The sequence below is a fragment of the Rhododendron vialii genome, chromosome 7a, assembly GCF_030253575.1.
Source record: "Rhododendron vialii isolate Sample 1 chromosome 7a, ASM3025357v1".
Classification (NCBI taxonomy): domain Eukaryota; kingdom Viridiplantae; phylum Streptophyta; class Magnoliopsida; order Ericales; family Ericaceae; genus Rhododendron; species Rhododendron vialii.
In genome coordinates, this window is record NC_080563.1 from 1735761 (window position 1) to 1758760 (window position 23000).

Sequence of the window (23000 nt, forward strand, 5' to 3'; positions counted from 1 at the left end):
ATTTGGGATCCGTTTGTTTCGATGTAAAATATTTTTTCAGAAAACAAACTTCAAACTTTAATTTTTCGGTGTTTGGTTGGCACTTGAAAATATTTTCAGAAATCGACAAATAGTGTAAGGGGGAGGGGGGCTTCAACGGTGGAGAGATATGAGAATATTGGAATTGAACGTGGGTCAGGACTGACGATCGAGAAAACTGAGCGGTGAGAATTGCAGAAGAAGGCACTGAGCGGTGAGAATTGCAGTAAAAGACAGCGGGTTCATTTCGGTAAATAACTGACGGAAGATTTAAGGGTAAGTCATTTTCATCCAATTAATAAAAAATGATGTACATGTAAAATGCTTTCATCATTTTTTACACAATCAAACACCGAAAAATAAATAAAACATTTTAACTGAAAATATTTTACGTTCAAACAAACGGAGCCTTGATGAAAATAATTTTGTGCCAAGACTACGTTTGTAATTCAGCGAGGTTTGTTGTAAATTATTATATTTTGTTTATTTTTGCCTTCTAAATAGTTATGCGTTAAAAGTTGTAAAGAGTTTAATAGAGACAAAAATAGCTTTGAACACATAATCCCAAATTATCTTGTTATTTAAGATTTCTATCGTACATTTGATTTTAGAAAGTCAAATATTTTGATTAGCAATAAAAGCGTACACTAACAACGACAATAAAATATTGTCTGAATAAGTTAATTTAGTCCAAACTCCACCTTAATACACGGGTAGGTATTTCATGCAAGAATATTAGACAAACGTTAAAAAATCGCAATATTCTTGTGCATGTCGTAAATTGTGTTCTGGGAATCTCGGGGTTTTAGTTGGTATGGTACATAAGTTGTGGTGTCTGGCATTAGTATTACAAGCACAAATCAGGTTCAACCGTTTAAACAGCCAGACTACAACCATTGAAAGCATCTACCATCGACATCGCCCAAACTTCAACTGAACACACCGAAGAAACATAAGAGGGACCTTCTGTCCTAAAATTTCATTTGTTTTGCTAGCCCAATAGTCTGCAGTTGTATGATATGCTTACCATCTCTCAACAGATCCTCGATATGAAAAATATTAAGCAAAGGAAACAACCATATGTACATGCCATTCGATGTTTCAAGACTAACATACTCACTTTTTATTACTGCAATTCACGCAAAGGATCAAACTCTGTGCATGTACAACATTTTCCCAGAAGGGAAGATTCATTGGTGTGTTCAAAACACAATTCTTCATAAAAGAACCTTCTTACAAAACATGCTGTGTCATTCAGTGTCAGATATAGGAGAGACTATGGAGGATCCTTTGCACCATTGGAGGCCAGCTTCCCCGTCTTACTTTCACCAAGCCTTTTCTTTGGTCCAAAGATGAACTCTTTCGCAGAACGCTCTGCTGATTGTATCGCGTTCTTAATCTGCACGAATGAAAAAGTAGTTTAACCCTCGTGTGACAATCCAACAGTGTCAGAATCAAGTCAACAACCTACTAAACAAGTTTACTAATCCCTATCATGCAAGAGTAACTGAAACTAGAACTCATCCCTATTAGAATCAAAGAATCAAAATCGGAGTAAGTGCAAGCCCTATTGTGCATGATGTTGAAATCTGGTATTTTCAAAAGAAAAAAAAACTTCTCATTACCTGTCTCATGTTAGTTTCAAGTATCCATCAAGCAACAATGCAACCAGAACCTACTAAATACTAGCCTTTAGTGTTGAACTAATAGAGGGGTTGAGCACTGCATTCAGTCTTGAATTTCTTGATATTACCAAATAGTAATGATAACTGGAGTGTCTATGAAGTGTACCATTCCGATAGAAAAGAATTCTCAGAAGGGAATGCAGTAAGGGAAGAACTCGGAATATCTACCGAAGATAAATCTTAAGTCGCAACACATGAAGCCTTGACTAGCGCCCTACGTCCCTAATGCTTTCAGCTATTGCATGTAATGCATATAAAGATGGTCTTGTCTCCCTGATAGTAATTATGCTGGTTATTCAAGACCAGAAGACCAACACTACCATGAACCCATGGTCCTGCCAATGGAAGATAAATTTAGGGAATACTCCATATGTCACTTATGTCATCTCTGCCTCGCTCCGCGTTGAATCGGATGCATTAACAATTAAGTGTTGGTGATAAGCCAGAGGAAGGTGAGGATGGCTGCCCGGGAGAGATCAGTTCAGTTGGCGTTCTGTATGTCTGCATTTATCCCTTGCTGCCAGGGAAGCTGGAGATAATTCGAAAAAATCTGCTTCCTTCTGATCCCCAAGTAATCAGCTTAATCATGGAAATTGAAAGCAAAAAGGTGGTGACAGGTAAGAGTGAAAACTGAAGATCAATCCAAGCGAAACTAAAGGTCATATCAGCTATTTTTTTCCCTATGTGAATTTAGCAAATATCCTAATCCTCAAATCAGTTGCATTTAGAACACCAAGTGAGTTAGTCAATTGATGTACGTATTGGAGGGGGAGGGGGGGAGTGGGTTTGGAGTTCAGATCCAAAAGTACAAGCTTATCAAAACCGGTAAGGGGCCGTTCCAGTTTGGCTTCTTTTTACAAAAGTTCTCTTTTCGGTAATGAACAGTACAAAAAAATAACCTCCGTTCCACTTTCCTTTAAAAAGTTGTTCTTTTTTAAAAAGGTTATTGTCGTAATGACCATATTGCCCCTCCTACAAATTCAAATTCCCCAAACTTTACCCCTGGCTTTCTCCCCTCCCTCTTCTTTCATACCCAGAGAATCCCAGACCCTCCCTCTCGCTTCTCTCTCTCTCCTCGTCCTCCTCCTCCTCCTCTCTCCTCTCTCTCTCCCCCCCAAAACGGCAGCAGCTCTACAACAAACCCCAATCACATTCCACTCCAGACTACCCCTATCCACTCGAGTAATCACAGCCAAATTCCACACTCACAGAGCCACAGAGGCCCCGTTCAACGGCGACTTCTTGTCCGCCGTTAGAATCCCCAGGCGGGCTGTTAAAATGGAAGCCAAGGTTGGGTTGCCAACAAAATGGGACGAGGGAGGGCTGTGATGATGTGCTCCCAATTTATGTTGGAGATGATCGGACTGATGAGAAAGGGGACTAGGGAGGGCTGCGGAGATGAGATGAGGAGGTTATTGTGTCGTACACTGGAAGCCCTAGGAGATAAATGGGGCAAGGGCAGTATTGTCATTTCACTCGGGGACTGTGGGGACCAAAGACCAAAACGACGTCGTTTTGGTCGAACATTTTAAAAAATGGGGAAGGCACATATATCTGGAACCGGCCTTCTTTTTGACAAAAAAAAAAGAACTTTTTCTAAAGGTGGAACACACCCTAAATCTTTGGTGGAGTTGATTACTCAAAAATGGGAATTAGATGTTGAGTCCAGGTTCTAGTCTTGAACATTAGGAAGGTAAATTTTTTTAAGAAATAATGTACTATCATAAGGAACCCACCCAGAGCCAGCCCAAATGTGTATCCTGAGTTGGGAAAGAAAACCTCCGCTATTTGCGAGGATTAGAGCAGACTAGCTAAACACCTCCCCTTCCTTTTTACTAGATCATATTTCATATACTTAGTCGCTGCAAAATCAACATTTTGTTTAACAACAATCTATACATAAAAGGAGCGAACAACAATATACAGATACACAAGAAAAAAAGAAAAAAAAAGAAAAAGAAAAAGATAGCTCTAAGAAAATGATATCTCCTTATAAACTCATCCCTGCAAACATAGTGAACAAGAGACCTTGTCTCTCTTAGCAAAATGGCTTCCTAGCTATGGTAAGACTCAACTCTTTTTTAGTGAAGCTTTACAGTATAAGAAAGAAAGAAGTAGTCAGTGATTCACAACCATTTTCGATTAGCCCTTTGTCTTTAAGAATAAGCAGCAATAACTTAATAGACCAAGGGGATGACTGCTCTATTTATATGAGAAAAGTACACTTCTGGATTAAAATAGATCATGAGAAAGTACACTAAGTATGTCGTTGAAGGAGACTTTCTTTTGTTGTTTCAAAAACCATTGCAAAGTCTAGCGCCCATATTTTACGCCTGAGCGACACAAAAATAGAATCTTAAGCAATGAGCAACAGAAACCATATGATGCAATCAATAAGATCCTGGAATAATCTTACAGCAGCATTCGACATCAGTGTTCCTGAAACTATTTACCCTAACCTATGACTCCAGCCGGATGACCGAACAATGTGATAGGGTGCATAAAATGCTTCAAGAGTAATAATTCCAGTATTTTTGGCAATGAGGTACTTGCACGCAGGGATATATTCTGGGTAGAACTGATTTAAATCCCCAACTGGATTGCCTTCTCTAGCAACATCTGCTATGGATGTACATAAAAATTGCTTCCATAAGCTCTAAACGACAGATAACGCTTAAATGTAAGCGCAATCTACACCAAGTTCAAGGGAAACGTTGAACATTACCAATCTCCTAGTTTTCAGTTATTATTCACTTGGCCAGAAAAAAGTTGTCCTAATAACTCATTCATGACGACCTCATTACCCACGTTGATATCCTACACGCCTTACTGTAAATCATCAACAGTTTTGAAGGTGCTAGATTTATGCTCAATAAACCATTGGAAAATTCAGGACGACAATGAGAGAGAAGAAAATCCAGCCAAATGGACGAACTACTTTGTCAATTGAAATTTAAGAATACGAAATCAGGAGAAGTGCCATCCATCTCCACCATTGCACTATTAGCACATACCAAGAACCCCAACAAAAAAAATGGAAGACAAAAACATAAAATTAAAATTACGAATAAGCATAAACATAAACATACAATTTGTGAGATAGAAACAAGCATGATGCAAGGAACATAAATCGCAACTAAATACGGTAAATCACCAGAAAAACACTTAACTGGCATAAATAAGTTATACCACGTATATCTATTATCTACTACTATTAACACCCCTTTCCGGTGTGAACATGAGTTTGAGGCTGGTCACATTCTAATTTTTTAAACTACCCCTCTACTGCCCAAAAAAACCTTAAACCTAATTTTCTTCTTCCCTCTTTTCTACTTTCGCATCTCAAATTTCATTAGAGATCAATATCAATTGAAGATTTTCTTGCACATGTATTGCGTGTGCCCGGGTGTCTAGTTTACAGGAAAAGGATAGATTATACATGTACCAGCAATTTATACGGAGTTATCTCACGAAAAAAAAAAAAACTACTCAAGTACTGTACAGGCAACTTATACTCCAGGAACTTCAAAGAAGTAAAGAATAAATACACATGAATAAAAGTACATGACTGAAATAGAGAAATGAGACTACGAGTGTATACTTACAGGATCGAGGACATTGGGCTCGGGGCCGTAGTCAGCGGTGAGAAGGAAATAAGAAGCAGTTACGGTGGCCACCATGGTTGTCCTTCTCACAAGCTTGTCGGTTCTAGGGTTCATTTTTTGACGACTGACGGGGAGATAGAGAGAGAGGGATTTCACACGAGAAAAATGAAGATGATACAGTTTGTTGGAGGGGGCCGACTGTTCACAGCCAGCATGACAAAAATTTTCAATCATACTTAACAGTTAGCTACCGACATTGAGATACATTTTCAACATACCTATACAATTATTAAAGTATAATATTTTTTTCAATAGCTATTTACTGAAAATAATATATGTTCGGCAGTTGTTTACCGAAGATTTAACATATTTTCGACATGTAGTTACCGAAATATAATTTTGTTTTCAACAGCTATTTACTGAAATATTATGTATGATTTTCAATAACTATTTACCGAAATATAATGGGTCAAGAGAGAAAATACAAGACTGCAAATAGTCTATCATTGTTGGAGGGCTTGGAAGAAGTATATGCAATTTTGTCACTCTATTTATCACTCTGCCCCCTCGAAAGTTATAAAGTTTCATTTTACCCCTAATACGACTGATATCGAAATGAAGTTAGGGGGTGATAAACGGGTTGGAAGAGCTCAGCAAGTGGTTATTCAAATTGAACCCTGCTAACCACACATACATTTGTGCATAGATTTTGTTGTGGGATCCATCATGGATCTCACACAAATGATTCGAGCCGTTCATTAGATGTAAAATATTTTTTTAAGGGTTTTCGTAAAAAATAAGCTCAATCTAATACCTATAGGTGCTCGATCAAATCATCTAAATTTTCATTCAAATTTTTGGGTAATAAAAAATTAGATGATTAGATCAAGTACCTATAGGTATTGGATTGAGCTACTTTTAACGGGAACCCTTGAAAAAATGTTTTACATTTAATGAACGGTTTGGATCATCTGTGTGGGACTCGTGGTGGGCCCCACAACAAAATCTGTGCACAGATTTATATGTGTGGACAGATTTACTGATTAAAATTTGGTTTGAAACTTAACGAGTTTTCAAATATGTTTGAATTAACTTATTTAGGAAACGAGTTGATTTCAAACGAGCTTTAATTTTACCGAACACGAGCTGAGCTTGACTCGAGTAGTTTGGATTTTTATACAAAAGCCAAACAAAAACAAATTGAGGAGAAGTTTGCTTGAGCTTTGTTTGAAAGCTCAACCAGCATTAAAAATGTTAATGTTTTTGTCTGTTTGTGTTTTTTTTCTCTATAAAATCGAACTTAAATTAACTTTTAACAAGCAAGCAAGTGCTCAGACTCAAGTAGATTGGTTATTTAGCCGTCCTAATTGTATCCAATTTTGCCAAAATTCTTGCAAAGCTCACAAATTTGCCTTCCAACCTCGGCTACTGATGGATAAGAACCACAAGACTTCTGAAATTTTTTGAACCATGTAATTAAAAATAAGTACTTAAAAAATAAGGACGTATTTTTCAAGTTTAAAAATAATGGGTTTACGAAGTAATTTTTTAAATTTTTTTGCAAGGTTTGATAATAAGATTCATATTGCATATATATTTTTATTTCAGTAAACCTATTATTTTTAAGCTTAAAAATTACAAATAAGAAGGGGCATTTTTTAAGGAGAGAATCTAGAACACAATCCAATTCAAAGGGGGATACAAATTTTATTTTACTACTCCTTCCGTCCAGATTTAATTGTCCCTAGTTCTATTCTTAGTAACGAAGAGTTCCGTTAAACCGGACTAATCTCTCCAATCCCTGCCACAGATCGTGGAGAATCGGCCCCCGCGACCTAAGCTTGTTCGTTTGAGGATCTCAAAACACTTTTGCAGATGGTCTCTAATAAATTTTATTTATCTATCTTTCTCAATTTTTTCACTCATTATTCTTAAAAATCTTTCTCAAAATTCAAACCAAACAAGACTGTGTCTCATCTCAAATTCAATTCGGCCCATTTGGGCTTATTAATTATCGTAGATCTTAAGTGGGCATTCCCAAATTGTTGGAAAGAAATTTCCGAGATTCCAAAGGAAGAGCGGGGGTTTGACCCCATTCCATAACGGATTTAAAATTTTATTTTTAGTCTAATAATAAAGTATATTCCACGAAAGGGTGAATAAATATTTATTTTTTAAAAAAGTAATTTTAAATTCAAAAATTACGTGCTTACACAAAAAAATTATTTATCAATATGAATCTTATTTGATAGATCTCATTCAGATCTTTAACACGGTGCAAAAAAAAAATTGAAAAATTATTTTTCATTTTACATTATTTTTAAATTTAAAAATGTGAAATAAGCTGTTTTTTGGGTTTTGTGGAACAATCTTTCTTATTTTTCTTTGAAAAGTCCCAAAATAAATACTTATTTTTTAAAAAAATTTCTAAACGGGAGCTAAGTCGAAGTCCTAACTGAATGAACTATGAATCTAATAGCGGATCAAAAAAAAAAAGTAATAAGAATCTAAAATTGGGACTAGCTCAATAAGGATTCTTTATCTCTCTTATTATATCTCCCTAAGAAATTAGGGGTTTGAATCTCTTTATTTGCCCTGGGTGTTAAGCCCTCGGAGGGTTTTTTCTTTTTTTATTTATTTTTATTCATGAACCTTTTTAAAGTATTGATGGGGCCGTTGGGCTTAATTATCTCATAGATTCTCACCATTAATTGATATAATGTTCTGAGTTTGTACATATTTCGTACAAAAATGTTGCTTGTACAATCATTGTGTTGGTTGTGTGCGTAATTCTGACCGTCCAGATGTATTTGGATGGTCTAGATTTTAAACAAACTCTTTCAAGAAAAAGTCTAACTTTTATGGGAAAGAGTTTGAGTGAATCGTGATCATTTATTACAGTAATGAACGGCTAAAAATTAATTATGTGTTATGTTTTACACAACTGTTGTGTGTACTTCGTATCCGGCTGTAAGAAGTCACAGCTGTCCTCCGAATCTTCTGTACTCCTTTCCTTACACTTCCCTGAAAAGTGAAAACAATATCCATGGAAGATCTTAACCCCACCCAAACTCTTACACCTCCACCACCACCACCACCACCACCACCACCACCAAGTGAACTCCCAGTTCCAAATCTAAACCCTCCAAACACGGCCCAAAACCTCCCTCCTCAGCCCCCTCCTCCGCCTCCTGCTCCTCCCACTTTGCCTCAGGAGAGCAAGAAGAGACCTCTTGACCAAAATGGACACACCCACCACTCTAAATACTTCAAGATTCGAGCTGTTGTCAAGGACCTTCGTCCCCATTTCATTGAGGTATACCATAACCCTTTTCTTGAAAGTATCCTATATTTCTACTCCCTTGATTTTCTTTTTATGCATGTGGTTGTTTCTGTTTGTGTTGGATTGAGAGTGCTGCATCAGTCTTGAATTGTTATGGTGGATTTCTTTTTACTGTGATTCGAATTATGGGTGCTTTTGGTTGTTGCATCATGCCATGTTTCTTGTTTTTGTTTTGGTGCTACCAGTATGGTTCTACGAGTTTTGGATTATTTTTTCAGCTGGTGGGTTTACTTCTTTAATTTTTTCCTTTTGATTTTTGCGTACACCAAGATTTTCCATTTTCTTTGTTCGAGTTGGCAGCGGTCGAAGTGGGATTTCATTGGGAATTTTTACGGGATGACGACCAAATCATTTCTTCTAAAAGTTTCCTCATGTTGGAAATTGACAATCTCATTTGGGGTTTCTGTTTGAAACCCTAATAGGGTATCTGTGTGACTAGACCAAAATTTAAGCCCCACATTTTAGTTGAAGATTTGGCAGGGTATAGGGTGGTTGCTCAATTGGATCTTGGTGTTATGGTTGCTTCATGTAGAAATTATGGGTCTTCTCTATCAATTAGGTTGGAGTTTAAGTGGTCAGAAAGGACATGAATAGGTGGATGCCGGATGATATAGCGGGAGTGTGTGTCTTAGTTACACGAAGCGGGAGCGGGGACGGGAGCGAGAGCGGGGGCGGGGGAGCGGATGATCACAGAAGTGTGGGAGCGCCATTGGGAGCGGTTAGGAAAAATTATTAAAATTATAAATATATTTTGGAAATTTATATTGTTAAATGTCAATATAAAAATATTATTCTACCACATAAAATATTACTATTAAAATTATAAGTTTCTAGTTATATTTCAACATTTTTATTGTAGTACATGATTACACAATAGAGCTCTTTGTGCATATTAAGTAGGCGTAAAAGTTAAGGGCATTAATATGACTCTAGAAGGTTAATATCAGATGTGCTCACTAACAAGATCAAAACAACTTTAAAGGTACCAATTGCAACTTGAATCGTAAGTCTCTCAACCGTTTTTTGGATGTAAGTTCCCGTATAGGTAAGGAACAAGTTCCCGTCGTCATTGGGACGGATTTCTTGGAGTTTCCTTCGACGGGAACGCGTCGAAGAAACGTGGGCATAGTTGAAGGTTCCTGCAACTAAGGTGTGTGTTGTGTGTTGTGCCCTCACCATTCAAGAGGATCTATGCATCCCCTTGAGGTCCATTTGTTTGGGTTGTTGACGATGTGAGGCTGTGATACAATTGGAAGTTTGCTCTGTAATGCGGTTTCTCCAGAAGGATGCCTTCACCAATGCTTTTCTGTTCAACTAAATTATTGGGTTTTTTGTGAAGAGCAAATGAAATGGACTCTTATCTTTGACATCCAATTTTGGGCTTATTTAATAAGTGTGAGTAAAATATAAGAGTTTTTGAAGAGAAAAGGAGGAGGTTGGGGCTCTTGAATCTTGATGTGTTTCAAGATTGTTGTCAATCCACATGAGTACATGACTGTAAATGGGAATGTGGGTGGTTATTGGGATTCGGATGCATGGATGACAAGGGGGCAAATCATTGTCCTTATCATTGAAGTTTGAACCAGGGTACTTGTAAACAAGGATTTGTCATCACATAAAACTTGTTTGGCAATGCCCATTAATTGTTTTACACTTGAAATGAAATTGAGGGGCCGGGCAGGCATCATTTTTGCTTTTGAGTGAACTGTCAATTTATACAACTGGTATATGTTGAACTGCCATGGGAGAGGTGATCTCTTCAATAAATTATAGGAGGGATAGATGAAGTAGACTTTTCATTTGTTGGCCAGGAATATGATTGGCCAATAGTTTTATTCGACCGATAAAACTGGTAACTAAATGACACAATAAGGTAAACTTGTCTCTGATAAAGAAATTTGTAAATGAATGACAAGTTGAAAACTATTTTTTTTTTGGAACAAGTTGAAAACTTGGGTCGCCTGAATCAAGCTGTTGATCTAGAACAAATACCTGTATTTTCACCAAAGCTCAAACAGAGTTCTCTAAATTCTAAAAGCAATTGATCTTATGGGAAATTTAGAAATGGACAGGAGGTGCAGTATTCAGAATATATATTTGAAGAATGATATAATGTCCCCTTGATTGCACTTATGTTACTTTATTTTTATTTTTTATGAACTTTCTACATTTCTTTTGCATTGAACTCCTTTTACTAGAAGTTTTAGTTTGAAGGCCTGAAACTTAATTTGTTGTCGTGAAGGTTCTCCGGACCCCCGTCTTTCACAATTGCAAGGCAGCTGATGAAATTCGAGAACGTAAGAGTTTTGCTATTTATTTAATAATCATGGCCAAGAGAGCCATGTAATTTCCTAGTCTTATGTTAATGTCTCAGAACAGCCGCTCATGCACTAAAATGTTACAGGGGTGTTACCTTTTGGTTTTGTTTATTTTGCAGTTATCTTTATATAGGAATTTGCATGTCTGGTTATGTTTTGGTTAACTCACAGACGGCCAAGTTCTCTTTGGTGTGACATGTCTGGTAGGATACTTCGCGTGTATGCCTCAAACATCAACAATAATCCTTGGTATGGGGCCAACGATGGTCGATAAAAAGAAAATGAAAAAGAAAAGAACCAAGAAATACGTGTTTAGAAAAGGCTCACAATTCACATGCTATTCTTCGTTTTTCTTTATTTTCAGATCTTTCATCATTCTAATATTTGCTGTCACCTAATTGAGTTCTCTACTTGTATTAACTTCTGTAAGCTGTTCTTTCTCTTTTGAAGTTCAAAAAAAAGGAAACAATGAAAAAAGAATGCTGTCTTGGAGATACAACGGGGTGATCCGTTCCCTTTTTTTTTTCTTTCTCCGCAAGCTATGAACTTAGTTTAAGCTCCAAAGTTATTTAAACAGTGTAAAGTCGTTCACCCAGGCCCAGGGCCGGCTTTGAGATTTCGGAGGCCTAAGACGATCCTAAAAAATGAGGCCCTTAGTATCCTATCACTTAACGTGAAATTCCTTCTTTGTCAGTTCGTTGGGTTTGTTTGCAATGTGAATTATCGTTTAAGAGAAAATGATGCATCCATGATAATGATGCACGTACCACACTGAATAATTTCTCAAAGATCAGCGATCCCGACGTGTCGTGATCCAACTTTATTCTCGTTTTTTGTTTTTTCCTCCGTTCCATTTTTACTGGGCCATTGGGCCTTGTGTAAAATATATTCATGGGTTAAAAAATGGGCTTTATATACTAGGTACTAAAAACAAGTGGAGGCCCTAATTTTTGGACATTTTGTGGGGCTTAAGGCTTGCGCCTCATGGGCCTTAGCCCAGAGCCGGCCATGCCCAGGCCCTGAGGATCTCTTCCTTTACATAGGCAATTCTTTTCCTTTGATATTTAGTGCACTTCTTGCCACCCCAGGTGGGTACATGCCTAATTACACATGGTTAGTGTGGAGGAGAATCAGCCGAGGTCATTCCCTCTTATTTTCTAAGCATTAGTCTCTCTCTCATTCTGAGGTGAAGGGACCGTGTATCCATTTAGTCTCAAATATTTTGTCTTATTGTGGTTCTTCTATTTTGTGATCTATCAACTTGTTGTCTTGAATCCATATTCCCAATAACGGTGCTGCATACATGAGAGAATATATTTTTTAGTATCATACTATACATGCTGGACAGAAAGGAATCCAAATATGTTTGAATTTTGATTCATAAGATTTGCTTAGGCTTTGCTAACTGTAACTTGCAGAGATGAAGGTTTTGATGAGTCTGTACAGAGAGATGACATCAGAAACAATCTCCATAGGCAAGCGTAAGAATATGCCAGAAAGTGACCAAGATGTTAAGCCGACAGTATTTGTGAAAGCAGCTTCCGAAGAAAAGCCGCCTGTCCTGTCGGAAAATCTATCCGAAAAGCAGACACCTCAAGGGACTTATATAGTAGGAGGATCAGCTTTCGGTTGGAATTTTATCACTTACAACAACCTTGGCAATAAAGCAGTCTATTACGGCAGAACAAAGGAAGTGTTCAGGTCTGCTAATGTAATTCCTCCTCAATGAAGCCCCAGTTAAACCAAGAACTCTCTCTCTCTCTCTCTCTCTCTCTCTCTCTCTGGCAATGAGGGTGATTTGAGTATGAGGTTGTATCACCTTTAAGGGGTGTGTATTTGTATTGAGATAAATGTTGAACCATTTTAAAGGTTGAGATCAGGTTGAGTTGTCAGGCTACCTTGGTGGTTGCTATGCTTTCTCATTCTTTTCGGTCACGAAAACGTCTGCTTCACTTTGTTTGGATGGAAAGTAAGGAAATGAACTGCGAAATTTCATCTGATGAGTTGCAAGCTGGTGCGTTTGGTCGACATTTTAGAATAATAAAATACTTGGAACAAATCTTTTTAGTAGGTCTTTGCAATTTTTCATATTTGGTGCAATCAGGGTTGGCAATCGACTGATGCTGGTTTAGTTGGGAAGCTTTGGTTGTTGCAATAGGTTTTGAGGTCAGAACTAGACACTTAGGGCTCGTTTGGATGCGGGATAAGGATTGAGGTATTATTTATGAAGAGGGATAAAATAGTATGGGGTATTAGTTAATAATGGATGATCCATATTGATGTGATATTTATGAATGAGGGATTAAATAGTAGTTGGTTTGAATGAAATATTAAAAATGAGAAATGGGGGTGGATAAAACAGTAGATGATGGATAAGATGGGGATAAAGTTACTTTGTAGTTGAAATGGAGGAGGAAGGGGTATTATTTCGGCCTCATCCGGGGGTATTAACTAATAACACCCCAAAATCCATCCATAAATAATCCCTCCGCAGGGAGTATTAGCTGGTAGAAGAGAAGAGGAGGGAAACCTAATACCCCTGCGTTTTTTGGTTGCCAAATCGGGTGATAAACCTGGGTCCACGGTCTTAAGAGAGGAAAAAATTAATACCTCTTCTCAATACCCCATCCAAACGAGCCCCTGGGGTGATGTTTTATGGTTTTGGCGACGGAGTAAAACTAATCACCTAGGGTAGTGAATTATTTGATTCTACACAACTCACTAGCTACACTGTCAGGTTTATATACTCGAATTATTGATTCTCGGAGCCAATTCTCCGAATTCCTGATATAGAGCCACATACTATCTCCCTCCTTTTTCATTTCCGTGAAAGTACTTGCAACAAAAAATGCCTATTTTTCAGAAAATCTCTTCTAGATACCTATCTTCAAAATCTTACATTCTCCTAAGGTCATTGGGATCTGCCATCAAAAGATCGAATAATTACAATAATTGGTTATTGGATAGTGATGTTGGGTGTGAGTAATGAGATGATCTTATCGTAGTAATAGTGGCGATTTTTCATGGAAGAAGGGCTCTTTCTTTTGTTTGCCATTCGAGTAGGAAAACAATGTATCGATGATAGAAATGATAGGAACACGAGGGTTCCGAAAATTCCTGTGCCTTTGTGCCGACTGCTGAGGAGTTTTCTGGCCGTTGAATTATGTGACTTTTTTTATGTTTTAAATCCAACAGTTGGATAATTCCTCAGCCTAGAGATTTTCGGCATGAAGAATTCTGCATCAGAAACATGATATTTAAATATCCTAATGCTGAGGAATTCATACTCAGGAAACGGAAAAACAAAGGTAGATATATTAATTATTGGATCTTTCGTACAACTAAGGGTCCATAGCTCAGTGGTAGAGCATTTGACTGCAGATCAAGAGGTCACCGGTTCGAACCCGGTTGGGCCCTTTTTCCTGTCTAATTTTTCCCCCCATTTTCCTTCATCAGTCTGATGGCCACAATTTTGCTTACCTGAAAAAAGTCTTTTCGAACGTCGGATTATAAGAAAATGTTTTTGATCGTTGGATTGTTTCGGTTTTATTTTTTGCATCTCTTAAACCTCATAATTAAATTTTTTTTCCGGTAAGTAATTTCATTTCACCAAAAAAACAGCGAAACCACAAGAACATCGGGGCATCCCGTGAACGAACAGAACAAACAACAACGAAGTTGAATGCCTATCCAAGATAGACAAGCAAGAGAAAAGAAAAGCTATACAAGCTATACAATATTGTTCGACCTGAATATTCTAGAATCCAGAAGCCATTCATCACAGATCCGTCGATTCTGGGCATTGAATTTAACAGAAGTCCATGAGCTCAGCTTAGTTCGAATAGCCACAAGGATAGCTGACACAACCAAGGACACCCCCTTTAGCCTTGCCTTGGAAGATCCTCAAAATACACATCTGCTGCCAAAGAGAATTTTGAGTATAGCATTCGCAGAATCTAATTTGGGAACTACTTCAATTCAAAAACGACTTCAATGTTTTTTTTTTTTTAACTTCGTAGTTTATTACATGAAAAACCTGACAGGATTGAAGGAAAATAAAAGGTACAACCAAGTAAATCCATAGTATCTAAATGGACAGGTTTTGAGTCATCAAATGAGCCAATGCCTCCAAGAAACTGGTTAAATCATGAAGGGAAGTACCTTAGCCTCATGTCAGAACCACCCAACAAGAAAAAAAATGAGGAACAGTTTCTGTTGCACAAACTAAACTCTGAACAGGAAACGAAAATGAAGAAGGAACAAATCTTTGTGACCGACGAATTGGATGAAGCTCCGGGCCAATCCGCTTCAGAGTGGAAACCTTTTGATGTGTGCTGTATGACCCGAACAAAGCGAACGGATAGGGAGATTTACAAAAAAAACTGTACATTATTTCATCACTTTCCATCAGTTGGATTCCATTGGGCTTCAAGAACTGAAGCCTCTTTAAGGGCTACAAGTGCTTCGGTTTCCATTTTAAGGGCAAAAAGTGCAGCAGCTTGTAGGTAGGATGCTATGTGCCAAACTGGAGATATAACTTGGGCTTGCATTGCATCCTTCAAGGCTTCCTGGGGTGAGTCACACATTAGATGAGACAAACTGCGGCGAGCAAAGAGTGTAGGAGACACCATCGTTCCCGCATCGATAAACTGCAAGTTAAATACAAAATGAGCTTCAATAACAGGATCCTTAGAAACTGAATTTTCAAATAGGCCTAAAGTGAGAGTATTTGATCTAAAAGAATTCCTTGCTTTATTGATCTTTTTGGCTTAATTGTGGTGTTCCATGCAAGTTTCCAGCATTCATTCACATTCCAAGAATGTAACTACTAGATTTGGTCACAGTTTTCCCCTAAATTGCCACTATCCCTGTACGAAAACCAAAACATTCGGGAGAAATGCTACAAGAATTCTTTGCTCATTTGGGAGTGTTAGATTTCTTGGAGGAAGGTACGCTTGCTGTTTGTATGCATACCCAACTAGACGTGTCGGACACGTATCCTATAGACCAACCCCAGTGTTAGGTGTCTGAAAATTCAGAAGATTCCATGCAACATGGCCGCGTCACGCGCATTGAACAGCAAATACCTGTGAGTAGCAGTCGATTGCCGTTTTGAAATCTTTCTGCCGGAAATCAGCATCACCTTTTTTCTTCGAGCTGAATGACTCCTGCATTTCGTCGGTCCACATTTGGAAGGAGAGCTGCAGTATGGAAAAAGTGGAATAAGCAAGACTAAATGGATTAAATTAAATTTCAATGGTAAGTAAATTAAATTTCTCAGGCAAAGGAAAATGAAGCTGAAGCTTGCAGTCCACTGCATTGCACTAGGTGTACGCTCTCAGCATTGTCACGAGTACATGAGATTTATATCACTGATGATCGAATACACGACAAGAGAGAAACCTAATTGCGCAATTTTGGAAGAAACACAGAACCTCATTGGCAATTCCTTCGTCGTCTTTATACCCCATTTCCTCCAATATCTCATGTATGGCAGTCAAGTCCATTCTTGAGCATGCTTCACCAAGTGGGGTTTGAGGTGAGAAGGAAGAACTGAGCGCGATACCCATCAAGACATGAGAAGGAACCTGTACAATGGGAAAGGAAAGATCATAACAGAACGAAATCCACGTACAAGAGGAATATGCCCTTTCGATTTTGGATAAAAGATTTGTGGGGAGAAAGTAAAAGTATTGAAAGAATGTTTCCCGAATTTCCTATAATGCTAGAACAACATCAACATTATAAACCTTGCTCCAGCTTTGAAGCTTTTCTCGTTTACATGTCCAGTCGATCCTTAATGCCTATATGGCAAAACAAAATCTCAAATTTGCAAGACAATCTGTACTAGTTTGTACATTTTTGTGTAATTTGTTTGAGATTGGGGTCATATGTAACTTCCATTTACTCAGTGCCTAGGTTAGTAGTTTCGTCACAAGTTCTACTTGGTCCTCAGTTTGATATTAACAGAGTAGTTTGATTGTAACTTTGTCCTAATTAGCTGAGGAAGCCTTAATTCGGGGGACTTGCTAGTTTTTTCGGGTGGCAAAAGTAAGTTGCCTCCGCATAATAAGGAGAATTCTCCATCGCTTTTTCAAACGTTTTAAGGAGAATTCTTTTTCAAGCCGGAATATCGAACAGCAAATGAGCAAAGCCTGCCGAAAAAGAGCACATTTTAGTAGGCATACAATGCAGCCATAGGAAGTTATGATTTAAGAAGCATCCTACAATTTAAACTAAGCTACAAAACAGTCCAGAATTTCCAATGACTTCAGTTTTAAGAGAATCAAACAATAAATAAAAGTGAAGTTGACCTCATTTTCCTTATGAAGAGGAATCAAAGCAGCTACTAATGACTTGGCATTTGGCCTTTCTTGGGGTTCATATTGCAGACATCGAGAAGCTAAGCGAACCAACTCAGTCCTCGCGTCATTGGCAAACTGTCCTTCCAAGAAAGAATCTGTCAGCATGTCGAGGTTCCTGTCCCGTATCAGATCAAGGGCCTGGTAGAATTCCCCCATTAGACACAAAATCTATAGTATTACACTATAACCCTCAAGAAACATCATTAATCTATGAAATGGACAATACCATTCATGTCTGCGTTGGAACACTGAATCACTATCTTGATGGAAATATCTCCAAACATTATGCCCTCTTAACGTTTCAAAAGGGATTTATCACCAACAACAACAGAAATCATGTAGTCCCCGATCATTAGGGGTGTGGACGGGGGAGGATTGGAGACAGACCTAACCTTTGGCAATATGCACAAAGTGGCTACTCTCAAAATACCAGTGAAACAGTGGCCCCCCTATACCTATTTTGTTGCGGAACCATGCCCCCAAATCAAAGCCCAATGGCATCAGAGAGGGCAAACCTAGAGACCCAATTCAATTTATGTGCATATTACCATGCTTCCTTCATTGATAGTCCAGAGCATCGATATGCACAATTCAAAAGGGATTTATGCATCATGAAAACTTAAATATCTCCAAACATTATGCCCTCTTAACGTTTCAAAAGGGATTTATGCATCATGAAAACTTTGAATTTATGGTAATTATATTTTGAATTAGGCATATTGTTTTTCTAATTAATAGAGTAACTGGAACAATTCATGGTTCTGTAAAAAGACTTCCACATAGAGTAACTGCAGTAACTCAAGAAAGTGTGAAGCATATCAATAAGTTGATCGCGAAGATACAGATACTTACATGGCTAGGGGGAATATGTTTGCCGCTAAGAACGTCGAGCAAAAGAGTTCCAAAGCTATATATTAAACCCTCCGGCGTCACTTTGCCTGTGCAAAGTTAACAATGTAAAACAACCCAGTAAGTAAGGAGTGTGAAACACCAAATTTATCACTGCTGATAGTAAGGCGCATCAGATTGTGTAACGAGTGAGATTAAGGAATCTTGTAGCAGGAAGGAAGAAAGAAAGAAAGTCCTGCAACAGCGAAAGAAGCATCCTTGATTTTAACAAGATTTCTAGCACAAACATATAACATGCCAACTGAAAGTCCTTCTCCTGGAGTAATAAAATCAACATCCAGTTGCGCACTTGGAATTGTTTTTTCACAAGGAAAATGTTTTCAGGAGTCACTACTGCTACAGAAGTTCAATTCAAGACAACACATACCAGTTTTAAGAAACTCGGGAGGAGCGAATGCCAAATTTGTACTGTAAGTGTTTCCATTCCCACTACTCTTCATCAGGCCAAAGCATGAAAGTGTAGGATTACCGTCCTGCAAACTTCTAGAATATAAATATGGGGGATGCATGAATAGCCCAACAAAATAGATAGATCCAAATTAAGGAAAGACGTATATTGTATACCTCATCAAATAAAACTCTGTAAGGATTTAGGTCATGATAAAGGGCACGACCTTTGCTTGTAAGATATTCAAGAGCTTGTGCAACGCGTAAAACCACCCTCAACCGCATTGCCCACTTCAAAGGATGTGTTTCCCCTGACACAAAGAACAATGTTATTATATATCCAAAAACCACATTAGATTTGAACTTGCCAGAGGTTTCCATACAATTCAACTAAGCTAATTGAAAGATCCAGCAATAGTTGAGGCCATAGAAAACGACAATAGTAGCTGAACATGGTTAAACCGATTAGAAAAGTTTTGAGTGTCAACAACAGAAATTTAACGGCAAGTAACACATCCAACGAGATACATTCCATGCTTTGAGAGGTCTGCTGTGAAGGCTCTGCCTCCCAACTGCTGTATATCAGTTACTGGATGTTCAAAAGTTACTTTAAAGTTTAAAGTGTAAACAAGATATTTACCAATCCCACATGGATCTGCCTGGTTAGGTATTCGTTCATGTGCTCCAGAAGTGGATTGGTTCCACAAGGTCTGGTATAAGAGATCAGTTCCAAGGTGGTCTTTCATGCGATGGATGCTATTCTGAATAGGTTGTCCACGAAAGATAGGCTATCTGCTTGGGGTGTTCTAAATGATAGAGAGTGTGTTTTGTGCAATAGGAGTTTGGAATCTCATGCCCATTTATTTTTTGATTGTCAGTTCTCCTCAAGGATTTGGCTTAGCATTAGAAGATTCTGTGAGACATTCCTCATGCTTGGGATTTACATTCAGAAGTTCAATGGGGCATTTCCAATTGTAAGAGAGGTTCTATCCAATCCCTCCTTTTCAAACTTAGCCTCTCAGCCTCTATCTATTTCATTTGGAAGGAGAGGAGTAATCGAATCTTTCAGCATCTTGGACATGATGTTGCTACTGTTGATAAGCAGATTGTGAATGAAGTGAAAGGCCGTGCAGTCTCTTGGAGGAAGATTCCTAAGACTACTGAAAATATTAGGATTTGTCTGGGGTGGGGCATCCCTGAGATAGTGTTTGGTCCAGCTTAAAGTTGCTTTCAATTGTCTGTTCCCACTGTATTATGGGCTTTTTTTTCACTGTTTTGTATTTGATTTTCAGTCTTGTATTGTTCAGTTCCTCCTCAAGGTTTTTCATTGAGTTCTTGGGCGTTGTCCCTTTATTAAATTGCCCTGTTCCAAAAAAAAGATATTTACCAATCCCGAAAACTGATAGAAACCTTCACAAAGAACAAAATTAAATAGCTTCTCCGAGATATTTTCTTTTGTAAGGCAATCGTGAATTATGAAGTGCAACAACATGACAGCAGATGCTGGAAAAGCAATTTACTAAACTGAAAAAAACTTACAATGGAACAGGTGTTTTGCGAGTGTATTATTGGGCATATATTCGGCCACAAGCAGCCTCTCGTCGTCTTCCCAACAACAACCAATCAATTTTACCAGCCTATGGCTGTGGAGCTGGCTGACCAACCTTGCTTCGTCCTTTTGTTGCCAAAAAACCGTATTCATAGTCAAGAATGAACGATAAAAGATAAAGTCGCGTGCTTACTCTTGTAGCAAACACTACATCCTTAAAAGATGGAGTAAAAATGATGGATCTTTTGAAGATCATTGACAATCTATTCAATAAAATACCAAAGAACATTGATTTTGGCACGAGACGCTAGTCTCTTAGGTCAATGCATATTAGACAACATAGTGATCCAAATACTTTCTCCAGTGAACTTAAAAGGGAAAATAGCAAAATTACTTGGTCCTGGTCTAGTGGAGCAGTTAGAATTTCATTATGCACGGAATATTCTACATAAAATGAAAAGCAACAGAATAGAAATTCTCTGCCAAACAGAAAAACCTCATAGTTTTACATAAGTGAAAATTATGACAAGAAGGGATAGATTTCAAGCCGAGATGAAAAACTCTGGGTGGCCTTACAAAGAACGAAAATTTGAATATGGTAGAACCTTCCCGTTTGCACCTATATACAGTTGTGTTACTGGAAAAATCATGATCCTAAGAAACAGTGCGCAGTAGTGTATAACGAATGTGGTTATGACAAGACAAGGAAAGATAAATTCACTAAGGAGAAATAATGGCCTTACCACGAATTGCTTTGCATTTGGCCAGGCTGTTCTATTGAATCGCTTGACAGCAATCCTCTGCTGATTCTCCAGCTTCCCCTTGTAAACCACATTTGGAGCTTTCTCACCATTCTCGGACACAATATTCTCCACCGCAAAACCACAAGTGGCATTCTTAAGTTGCTCAAGGGTGAATTCACGGAATGTAGATGAGTAACTGACCTCCTTCTTCTCCTCATTTCCTGCAAGCAAACAAATCAGCCCAACAGTGATACATCCAATTGACAACCACACACCCCAAAAAACGAAACATACCAGCATCAGGCGCCGTGAGCATTGACGCCTTATGTTTTGAAACACGGCAACATAGCAGGGGCTTGGAGCACTGTGAACCCATGTGAATATCAGACACCTTCAAAAATGCGCCTGCCAAACCAAATACAATATCAACTACGAAATTTTTTTGTCTTCTGAAAACCAATATCAACTGTGAATTAAACCGATTCAAACAAATCCTCCACACTTTGTCTATCAGTTTGAAGATTATTGGATTGTAACTCTATGATTCAACTAGTCCAAATTTATACTGCATAGAAACACCTCCACTCAAACCAATGTATATTAAGATATAGCTTTACGGGTACTCAAAAATCTTCTTTTGGCAGTCGAAACAATCACACAGAACTCAACTTTGTGACTTTATTCTTACCAACCGAAACAGTTTTTGTTTAAAGGATATTAACAGATTCAGCTGAAGTACACCCACAAGTTACTCTTTAACGAAAATCAGGCATCCACATGCATATGAGACCGCAAAAGCATACCTTTTCCGAGACTCTCTCCTCCTTCCGAATCAACTCGGTGAAGCTCAAAATTGCATAAGCAGCACAACCCACGTCTCCAAACTAAATACCCACAAGATACAATCTCACAGAACACCTTCTAGCTAGTTGCCTCAAACTAGCTACTTTCACAATGTAAAGACCAGCTGGAGATCCTTTATGGTTTGAAGCAAAAAAAAACTATACCCACTTCGACCAATTTAAAGCATTCTTAAAGCTCCCAGTAGATCCAAATTTCGGCTCAAAAGATCACCAATGCCACGCACGGTGAGATTCGATTGTCTTCTTGATCGAAACCACCACTCCACTTTCTTGCACAGAAACCTCCAGGTCTCAAGTTTGGGTGTTCTGTGCTGCTTGAAAGCAACCAAAAAAGAAAACCTGCTTTGGTGAGCAACAGGTAAGCTTTAGCTAAAAAAGAAAACAAAAAATAGCAACAGAAAAGCAAAAACAAATGAGTACCCAATTACGGCCACCTGAATACTGACTTTAAAAGCAAATCCTTATGGAATCTGTGCAAACGATAGAGGTTGCTTCGGTGACTATTCTTTGGTTTTAACAAGTAAAAAGCGAGAGCTTTCTTTATTGGAAGTTTCCAACTTTTCTAACTTCCCCACTGTCTTCCGCCGTTTTAATCATTTTGGCTTTTTATTCTATGTTTGGTAAGTACTAGTGCTATTTCTTCCATCACTAAGATAAAGGAGACGGCGCCGTCTTGGTATACAGCGAGCATGTCCAATGATTGTCAAATCTCTGTAGTATTATATTTTGGGACTGGGTGAGTCAGGATGGGTGATGTGGTTGTCTAAATGGAGTCCAATCCAGGTTTTACTATCGAGCAATGCTACGGACACGATTTTAAACACGATTGTCCGAAGCAGTTGAATATACATGGGATCACATACATGGAACGGCTACGGACACAATTGTATCCGGACTTGTGTTTTAAGGTTGTGTTCGTAAACTTTTTGCTTATTTTTTTGGCTAAATTAGTACTGGAGTTCATTTTGTCAAATGCGTCCCAATTAAAACGTTCATGTAAAAACTTGAATTTAACTGAACATCGACAGCCACATGTTTTAAACAAGTTTATTTTCCAAAACTTGAACGACTAGTACGATTTCAAGAATAAATTGCAATGCAATGTACTTGATCGATCTGACTTTTCTGCATGAATTTACTTGGTCAATGAGCTCAATAAAATTGACAATTTTGCTCAAATTATAAAATTATGAAAGTTGTGTATATTTTTCTCCA

The 23000-nt window shown here is 38.1% G+C and overlaps 4 protein-coding genes and 2 non-coding genes across 10 annotated transcripts in view; 3 read left to right on the top strand and 3 right to left on the bottom strand.

The window, feature by feature from the left end:
* Window positions 1-23000, top strand: part of LOC131333240 (uncharacterized) — an 89359-nt gene that overhangs the window by 63377 nt on the left and 2982 nt on the right. The gene's annotated exons all lie outside the window — the stretch shown is intronic.
* Window positions 1118-5532, bottom strand: LOC131333241 (uncharacterized). Its single transcript, XM_058367670.1, has 2 exons — window positions 5309-5532; window positions 1118-1417 (listed from the first exon to the last, which is right to left on the bottom strand). Exons 1-2 carry the CDS (start codon window positions 5420-5422, stop codon window positions 1295-1297), a joined length of 237 nt encoding a protein of 78 aa, XP_058223653.1. The 5' UTR covers window positions 5423-5532; the 3' UTR covers window positions 1118-1294.
* LOC131334906 (uncharacterized) lies at window positions 8355-12966 on the top strand. Its single transcript, XM_058370213.1, has 3 exons — window positions 8355-8624; window positions 10894-10948; window positions 12388-12966. Exons 1-3 carry the CDS (start codon window positions 8355-8357, stop codon window positions 12696-12698), a joined length of 636 nt encoding a protein of 211 aa, XP_058226196.1. The 3' UTR covers window positions 12699-12966.
* Window positions 14315-14386, top strand: TRNAC-GCA (transfer RNA cysteine (anticodon GCA)). The gene has a single exon. It is a non-coding gene; the product is annotated as a tRNA-Cys (tRNA).
* Window positions 14947-22373, bottom strand: LOC131333229 (serine/threonine-protein kinase BSK3). 4 transcript variants are annotated; one of them, XM_058367649.1, is made up of 12 exons: window positions 22220-22373; window positions 21726-22124; window positions 21217-21327; window positions 20923-21143; window positions 20170-20305; window positions 18808-18941; window positions 18611-18716; window positions 18187-18272; window positions 17284-17472; window positions 16405-16557; window positions 16057-16170; window positions 14947-15618 (listed from the first exon to the last, which is right to left on the bottom strand). In XM_058367649.1, the coding sequence occupies exons 3-12, from the start codon at window positions 21296-21298 to the stop codon at window positions 15367-15369; spliced, it is 1473 nt and encodes a 490-aa protein (XP_058223632.1). In that variant the 5' UTR covers window positions 21299-21327; window positions 21726-22124; window positions 22220-22373; the 3' UTR covers window positions 14947-15366. The 4 variants fall into 4 exon arrangements, with proteins under 4 accessions (XP_058223632.1, XP_058223635.1, XP_058223634.1 ...); XM_058367652.1 differs by having other exon boundaries at window positions 22232-22368; XM_058367651.1 differs by having other exon boundaries at window positions 21726-22096; window positions 22206-22360.
* On the bottom strand, window positions 17791-17898 carry LOC131335013 (small nucleolar RNA snoR100). Its single transcript, XR_009202407.1, has one exon. It is a non-coding gene; the product is annotated as a small nucleolar RNA snoR100 (small nucleolar RNA).